This window comes from Achroia grisella, unplaced genomic scaffold (assembly GCF_030625045.1).
Source record: "Achroia grisella isolate CSIRO2021 unplaced genomic scaffold, CSIRO_AGI_Agris_v1 utg327, whole genome shotgun sequence".
In the NCBI taxonomy this organism is placed as follows: Eukaryota; Metazoa; Arthropoda; class Insecta; order Lepidoptera; family Pyralidae; genus Achroia; species Achroia grisella.
Window position 1 is genome coordinate 302129 of NW_026712799.1, and position 8899 is coordinate 311027.

General features: G+C 35.1%; 1 protein-coding gene across 1 annotated transcript in view; it reads right to left on the reverse strand.

The window, feature by feature from the left end:
- Positions 1-5499, reverse strand: part of LOC131843606 (uncharacterized) — a 29388-nt gene extending 23889 nt beyond the window's left edge. Inside the window, exon 1 of the mRNA XM_059192279.1 lies at positions 229-5499. Within this exon, the coding sequence (XP_059048262.1) occupies positions 229-5499 (5271 nt within the window). The remainder of the gene's footprint in view (positions 1-228) is intronic.
- Positions 5500-8899: the final 3400 nt, after the last annotated feature.

The following is an 8899-nucleotide window of genomic DNA, read 5'->3' on the forward strand; positions in this document are numbered from 1 at the left end:
ATTTTGTACAATACAAAGAATATATAACAAAAAGTAAGGAAAGTGCTATAACTGGAATAATATATATTTTGTATAATATCTACTAGAATCTTATTAATCTTACTACTAATCCTACTACTATATAGAGTTGGGACTGAGATAACTTACAATGCTAATCTTAAATAGCTAAATTAATAGTATATATCCCCTTTTAACTAACTTACTCTATTGGATAGGTAAGGGACAAACCTTTACTACGGGACGTTTAAGAATATTGCCGCTTGCCGTTTTTACTGAAACCACTCTAATAACATTGTCACGACCCGGGTGAACTTGTACTATTTTAGCTAATTTCCACGACAAGGGTGGCAGGTTAGAATCCATCAAGATAACTGGATCGTTAATTTTAATATTATCTTTAGTTTTTAACCATTTATTTCTCTGTTGAAGAGTGTGAAGGTAATCAATCTGCCAAATCCGCCAAAACATTTGTGTAATTTTCTGTAACATTAGCCAACGAGAACGCAGGTTGGAAGTATTATCCTCTAGAGGAATCTCAGGCAAACTTATGAGAGGACCTCCAACTAAAAAATGGCCTGGTGTCAGTACATCAACCTCATTAGGGTCCGAGGAAAGCGCACAAAGAGGTCTCGAATTTAAAACAGCTTCAATTTTGGTAACTACAGTAAACATTTCCTCCAATGTCAAGACCTGTGCGCCCACTACACGCTTCAAGTGGTATTTTGTGGATTTTATTCCACTTTCGAATATACCCCCGAAGTGAGGTGAGCCGGGGGGATTAAACTCCCAGCGAATACGTCTGACGGCGAGTCCATCAGAAATATCACGACGATTTTCGTAGAACATTTTATACATTTCATTCAAATAACGATTTGAGCCTACGAAATTCGTGCCACAATCAGATATAATTTTATGACAAATGTTGCGCCTTGAAACGAACCGATCAAGGGCAGCAAGAAAGGCCTCTGTACTTAGTTCAGTGACTACTTCCAAATGGACAGCCTTTACGCTTAGACAGATAAACAAACATATCCAAGCTTTATATGTACGGGCATTTCGACGTCTACTTTCTTTTAGCATAAATGGCCCACCGAAATCTATTCCAGTAGTTTGAAAACATCTACCTGACTGAAGTCTTTCAACGGGTAAGTCACCCATGGAGGGTTGACAAGGAAAAGGTTTAGATTTGAAACAAATTACGCACTTAGATAACCGAGAGCGTATCAATAGTCGCAGTCCAAGTATCCAAAAAGTTCTACAAACTAGTGACTGCAAAGTGCGAGGACCACAGTGCAAGTACTTCAAATGATAGCTGTCCACGACTAGCTGCGATAATATAGATAATTTTGGTAATAAAATCGGGTGCTTTACGGTATGAGGTAAATTTGAATGTCGAATACGACCCCCCACTCGTATTATACCAACTTCGTCGAGAAACGGACTTAGTTTTTGAATGGACTTTGTACAGTACAAACCTTCCTGAAGGAGTCTCAACTCTTGGGAAAAGTAATCAATTTGAACATGCTTTACTAAGAGAATCAATGCGTCATTTAGTTCAGACGTCGATAACGGAAATGAATTACGGCGATCCCGACGTAACTTAATATTTTTGATGAATCGCAAACACCAAGCTAGAATTCTTTGTAGCCTTGAAAGAGATGAAACTCTGGAAATTAGATTGGTTAATAAATTATCTGGTGGACCACTCACCAAACAGTCCACAGTGAGAGGTTTTAATTCAGGCAACTCTTGCTCATTTGCGACAATGTTTTGTATAGGCCAATTCATAGGAGTCTGGCGAAGCCAAGATGGGCCAGTCCACCAAAGATGGTGATCAGCTAGAACTGTGCATGTAGTACCACGACTACAACAATCTGCCGGATTATCATGTGTAGAGACATGGAACCATAATTCAGAATTAATTAAATCTGTAATCAGTACTACCCGATTTGCTACAAAAGTTTTAAGTAGATGAGGTGCGGTATGTAACCAGGATAAGACAGTACTACTATCTGTAAATGCCTTAACGGATTTAAATTTTAATTTTGGGTTTAAAAGCTCATACATGTGTTTGAGTACACGGGCCAGCAACACAGCGGCGCACAACTCAAGCCGGTTAGTCGTTAAAGGCTTCAACGGGGCAATCTTAGATTTGCCTATGAGTAAACTAGTTGTAGTGCCTTGTGCAGTCACCGCACACAAATAAACACAACATCCGTACCCCTTAGAACTACCGTCACAGAATCCCACAAGATGTAATTCTGAAGAATCCGGAGGCAGTACCAAACGCGGTAGCTTAATTGATTGTAAATCTGATAAATTAGCAGCAAGAATATGCCATTGCTTGGCAAGACTGTAAGGTATGGGTTCATCCCACATCAACTTGAGTCGCCACATCTCTTGTAGCAACAGCTTGGCGGAAAAAACAACTGGACATATCCAGCCGAGAGGATCAAAGATTCTTGCAATTATGGAGAGAATAGATCTTTTTGTGTACTCGACCTTAAATTCGTTAGAAAAAGAATATGAAAATTGGTCACACAAAGGATCCCACTTAATTCCTAAAATCTTTAATGTGTGTTCACTATTAGGTTCAGTGAACAATTTAGAAGACTGACAATATTCTGACGGAATGTCGGAAAGGATTTCTAAACAGTTGCTGCTCCATTTACGCAATTCGAATTTGCCTAGCTGCAATAAAGTAACTAATTCTTCCTTTAATTGTTTAGCAGCTTCTATGGAGACGGCACCTGATGTTATGTCGTCCATGAAAGTCTCTTCGCGCAACACTTGAGCAGCGAGAGGAAATTGATTACTATAATCATCAGCTAGCTGATGCAAAGTTCTTATAGCCAAATACGGAGAACTACTTACTCCATATGTAACCGTATTCAGCTCATATTCTTTAATGGGACCATTAGGTTCATCGCGCCAAAATATATGCTGATACGACCTATCTTCCGGCCGAATCAGTATTTGCCGATACATTTTACATATATCCGCCGTAAAGACAATCGGGTGTAGGCGAAATTTAGTAATCAAATCGATAATATCAATCTGAAGTTTCGGACCTACGTGCACAATGTCATTTAACGACTTATTATTTGTTGTCATACAGCTAGCATCAAATACTACCCGTAGACGAGTAGTTGTGCTATCAGGTTTAACAACACAATGATGAGGAATAATATAATTTCGATCTTCACAAGAAGATTCCCAGGCATCCATATGACCTAATTCTTCATACTGGCGCATGAATTCCACGTACTCTGATTTCAAACCGACGTCGTTAGACATACGTTTCTCTAAGTTTAGAAAACGGTTTAAAGCAAGCTGACTGGAATTACCTAATACAGGGAAATTATCTTTTAACATTATGGGTACAACATAACGACCGTCTGAATCGCGGTAAGTGTATTGTTTATACTGTTGTTCACATATGTCATCTTCCGGTACCTTTATACGAGTCGTGGGAGGTTCTTCAGTCTCCCAAAACCGTTGTACCACGTTATCCAATCGATTAGTTGAAGTTAAAAGAGAAGTCACATATTTAGAAGGTGTCAGTACTGTAGTATGACGTAATTGGCCGGTAATGACCCACCCGAAGACACTTGATAAGGCACATGGAAACTCGGGATCCGGAGCAAAGCGACCTCCATCATATATGCGATCGAAACATTCTACTCCAAGCAAAATATCGACTTTACATGGTTTGTCAAAGTTATCGTTAGCTAGATAAAGATGACTAAACTTTTCTCTAACATCTGATGGTAATGGCACAACCGGAATGTTTGATGTAATTTTTTGAATAACTATTAATGGCAATTGAAAACACGGTTCATCACAATGCTTAGGCATAATCGAACCATATGTAACACCCTTTATACATTGTACAGAATTCTGACCCAATCCTGTCACCGACATATCACACTTACGCACCGGTAACTCAAGTTTATGAACACAAGAACTGGTAATAAATGAATCCATGCTACCACTATCTATGAGCGCACATGCCTGGTGTAAATTACCATAGGAGTCACGAATGCGTATAATCGCGGAACCTAAGATTTTTGTCGATTGATTTCCCGGAGGAACTGTACTTGTTAGCGTAGCATTTATACAATCTCCCTGAAGCGACTCCTTGTTTTGATGATTGTCATTTATAGACATACTCGGGGAAGAGGTATCTACTTGTAAGTATGTACTCGTGGTGGGCGCGCACATCGGAGCGTCAGTGTGCAAAAATGTATTATGTCGGGAACCACAAATAAAACAATTTATTTTCGACAAACAATTGCTCGGATTGTGACCCGTTCGTAAACAATTTGAGCATAATTTTATATCGTTAATTAATTGCCACCTAGCATCGACGCTCATTTTTTGAAATTTAAAACACTTATAAATACTATGAGAAGAATCACAACATGGACAATGAAGTTTATTGTTCTGTTGGTTTTGTTTATCATTAGTATTAGTGGATGAAACAAAGGAAGACTTCGACTGTTTATTACGTGGACTGTATACTTCGGATTTATTTCGAATTGATTTTATGTTATAATCATGTGAGGAAGAAGAAGAATTACTAACTTCCAAAATTTTAATATAATTTTGTAGGAAAGTTAATAGACTTTCAAATGTTGGTATTTCTTGTTTGTTTTGTAACTCAAACCGCTGACGAGTGTCGCCATCTAGTACGCGAGCCGCTAAATAAAATAATATAACTTCATCGAGCAACTCGATATTTAACGCTCGGAGTGCGTTTACACTTTCATATAACGTATTTGTCAATACATTTAAACCTGCGATTGACACTTTATGCAAAGGAGATAAACTAAAAATTTTATCGAGATAGGCAGTAGCTAAAACACGCTTGTTGTCATATCTGTCTAATAAAGCTTGAAATACTACCGAATAATTAGAAGCGGTCAGAGGAACACCCTTTGCAATGGTTAAGGCAAACCCAGATAGACACGAAATCAAATAATGGAATTTTTCTATATCTGATAATGAGTTGTTATTATGTATTAAAGGTAAATAACTATCCTTAAATGTTTGAAAATTAATTATATTACTATCAAATATAGGTACATGTAACTTCGGTAAGCGAACTTGATACGGCTTATTTTCTATAGAAGACGAAGGTATAGTCATCAACTGTGGGTCTGACATTTTAGTAGATAAAACTACCTCTGCAATTTCAATAACACTATAATACAACTCGTCAAAAGACTCTAAAAGTTTTGTATCGGGTTCGCTACTCCACCCTGCTTCCAAATGTTTTAAATTAATTGTCTGATTAATTTCATAAAAACTTTCCTTCAGGGATTCTATATTTTTATATCTGGCACGAAAACTAGATAATTTAGACTTATCTTTTTGTACTTCCCTCGATATATCATATAATATTTGTATTGATCGAAATTCATGTTCACGACGTGAAATCAATGTTTTAATTTCTACTTCAAGTCGTTTTTGTACGAGATCAGCTGCTTTGGCCATGTCAATGACCTAAAGATAAAATCAGTTGACAATAGAAATTTATAGGTACTAAGTAATAATAACCTATAACTAATAGAATTAATACTGTACTGATATTAATACGATTATTATGTATTTGTTTCCTATTTCAAGCACAAATCAATAACTTTGCTACAAGCAGGCGAATAGAATACCGATTTATTGCAATGAATTATAGGTACATACGTAATACAGGTAAGTAAATATCGACTTGAATCATTGAAAAGATAAACAAGTTTTGTTTTGTTAATTGTTTATAACTAAATTCGAATAAAGTGTTATGAATTACAGTTATAATATTCTGAATGTAAAATATATAAAACGTACAATTACGGATTCAAAATCCGGTTCGATTGGACCAACTTAGATGGTAGATTATGACTTTGAATTAAAGAAGAAATCTGTGGTATTTTATTCACCTGCCTGAGAAAGGTTTGAATATCCCCAGAAACCAGCAGAAGACTGTGTAATGACAGAAATAGGAAGGAGAAAGCGGGACTCACCGACCGGGCTAATTTGATTGTAAATTGAAGACCTTGGGTGCACCCTTCGTCCTTGACTCCGATTCCACACACCACCAGCAGTTTATTTTACACTTGTAATGCACTGGACACGTAAATTCACACAGATTTTCTTGTTAAATCTCAATTAGAATATGAGTAATGTCAACTCAGGTATTAACAGCAGCCATAATGAATTGCACATTTCTTTTTTCCGGGGTTCACACGCTCACGCAGTTAGCACCGGTTGGCGGGAATATTTGAATTTGGAATTAATTGAACGAACGAAATATCTTCTTATTGATCGTTGATTAATACAATGATATGGGGATTGGAAAAGGATGTCAGAACAGTTGGCATGGTAATTGTATTACCATGCCAACCACAAATAATGCGAATGGTCAAACATTAAGCGACTAAATTAATATACAAAAAGTACCCAAATATATAGCTATTGTATTCACCACCAATCCTGTTGGGAAAGATAACAATGATAGTAGAACCAGTTAAACTTGAAAAATACAGGTTCTAGTCAAATCAAATCAAATCAAATATAGCTTTATTCATGTAGGTCCATCACAGACACTTATGACAAGTCAAATTAATCTACAGTATGATACTTAGTGTAAGTTACACTACTTATTGGATACTCTAACATGACAGCTAATACATCCAGTAACAATTTTTAAGACTACAGACTCTTACATGACAAAAAAAACATTATACAAAATAAATAAAATTGTGGCAGTATGTCCAATTAATAGATAAATTAATAACAATGATAATAATATAGAACTTACTGTAGTTTCTATTACATGCAAAGATCTTTTAGAAAGATGTAGAGAGATTTCGATAGTATGCCTGTTATTCCCATTTAGATCACATGTAAGTTAACCTTTTTCGTTAATTTGAAATATCTATTTATATTTATTGCTTCGTCTCCAGGTATATTTGTTTCCCATGATACAGTGAGTTCTACCAGTATAACACGTTTAGTTTTTTAATATATGAATATCTGGTCTGGATGATGAAACACCAATTTCCTCTGGGATATTATAATCCTTTTTCTGTGTGCATTAAAGTAGTCCAGTCATTTGCAACACCTAGGATTGAGACGGGCTTGTTTTTGAGTTTTGAGTTTATTTTTCTCTTGTAAAGTTAATATATCTTGGTTTTCGATATTATTGAAATGTGTGAGGATATTTAAAATTCATTCTTTGCTGCACTCGGAGTAGTGTTTTCTATGACTGGGTGATATTGTTTACATCCATCAGACACAATCATCAATATTTCTGTAAAAATAGTAGTGATATGTAAAATCAATTTAGAATTATGAGTATATAATAAAAAAATAGTTACCATTTATATTTTTGAAATAGGTATTATCTATATTGCGTAAAACAAAATTAAAGTAATTCTTTTCCTTCAGCTTAAGGTGTGTCTACAGCCACAAAATTTAGTAAGACAATTAACCAAATTGGTAACTGATACCGGCGAATAATGGGGGACTCATTATTGCGTGCAATTATTTATTAATTTATTTTCGTTTTGTTTACCTTTATTTTTACTAGATTTTGTCTTAATAGTTTTAATATGTTATAATATATAAGTGTAAAAGGTTATTATAGACAATGAATCGACTTTCAAACTGACCCCTTTCATTGTTAGGCATACCTATTGATTAGTCACCTCTTCATTATCGTTATTATCGTTTGAAGCATTTATCATCTATACTATTGAATATATACAAGTAAATAATTGAAAGAAACGATTACTGAGACTGAAATACGTCAAAATAAAAAACTCAATCTTCCTCTTATACAGAGCAACATAGCATCTTAACTTAACTTTGTGAATAATTAGTATGAACATTTCTGTTGCGCATTATTTAGGTCATTATTTCATTTATTGAGAAATTATTTTATATCGCAATAGAATCAAATTGTCATCACTTAGACACTGTTGATATCGTATCAATAGATGTTTGTATTAAATCCTGTAACAGCATAATTGAACGTGGCTGGCACACGGCTCTACGAGTGACGTTACAAAATCAACATGAACTGTTATTAAGTCAACACGCAACAGAACAATTAGGTGTTCATTAAATACATGCTTAATGTATAATCGATGGCTGTCGATTCCAATGATTTATGATACTAGTCAAGGAAAATATTATTATTCAACCGGGTTTAACAGCATAATTATTTTAAATATGACTACGTCGTTTTTGCACTTATACTGCTTATTTTTTTTAAAAGATTTAGGTCATGTTGACGCTATGTGCCCTAACTAAGAGGCTTGTAGAAAGCTCTTAAAAAGATAATAACTGTAAATAGTCTGTCCCAGTGTTCAAATACCTATGCGATTTAAAAAAGTAATAAAATAATCTAGTTGCATATATAGTTCTAGAGAGTGATTACTTTTAAAATCATGAAGAGTTTTTAACTATATACATTTCAACTCTCCACATATTTGAAAATTTCAGATTTAAACGGCATTGAGGCAAATAAAATAAAATGTGATACAAAAAAAGAATACTACTGTTTTCTATGGTTTTCAATAATGTCTGCATATCAAACCTATTGTAGTCTTTATGGTCTGTGGTCAAACAAGCAGATTGCTATATATTTTTTTATTTGCAGTATGTCGCTGTGGTCATGCTTAAAGAGAATATTCTTTGCATAAGAATCATAAAAATAATTATTTCAAATTGAATGGTTTCATGTGAGACAGCGACGATGAATCTTACGCGTGCGAGAATCAGCTGGTGTTTGTTTGTTAAAATAAATTCACGTGTGGAAACGACACAATCCAATTTGGAGCTTATTTATGCGGTGTGGACGCTTGATTGATTAGATAGCAACAGTGATTTGTGCCAA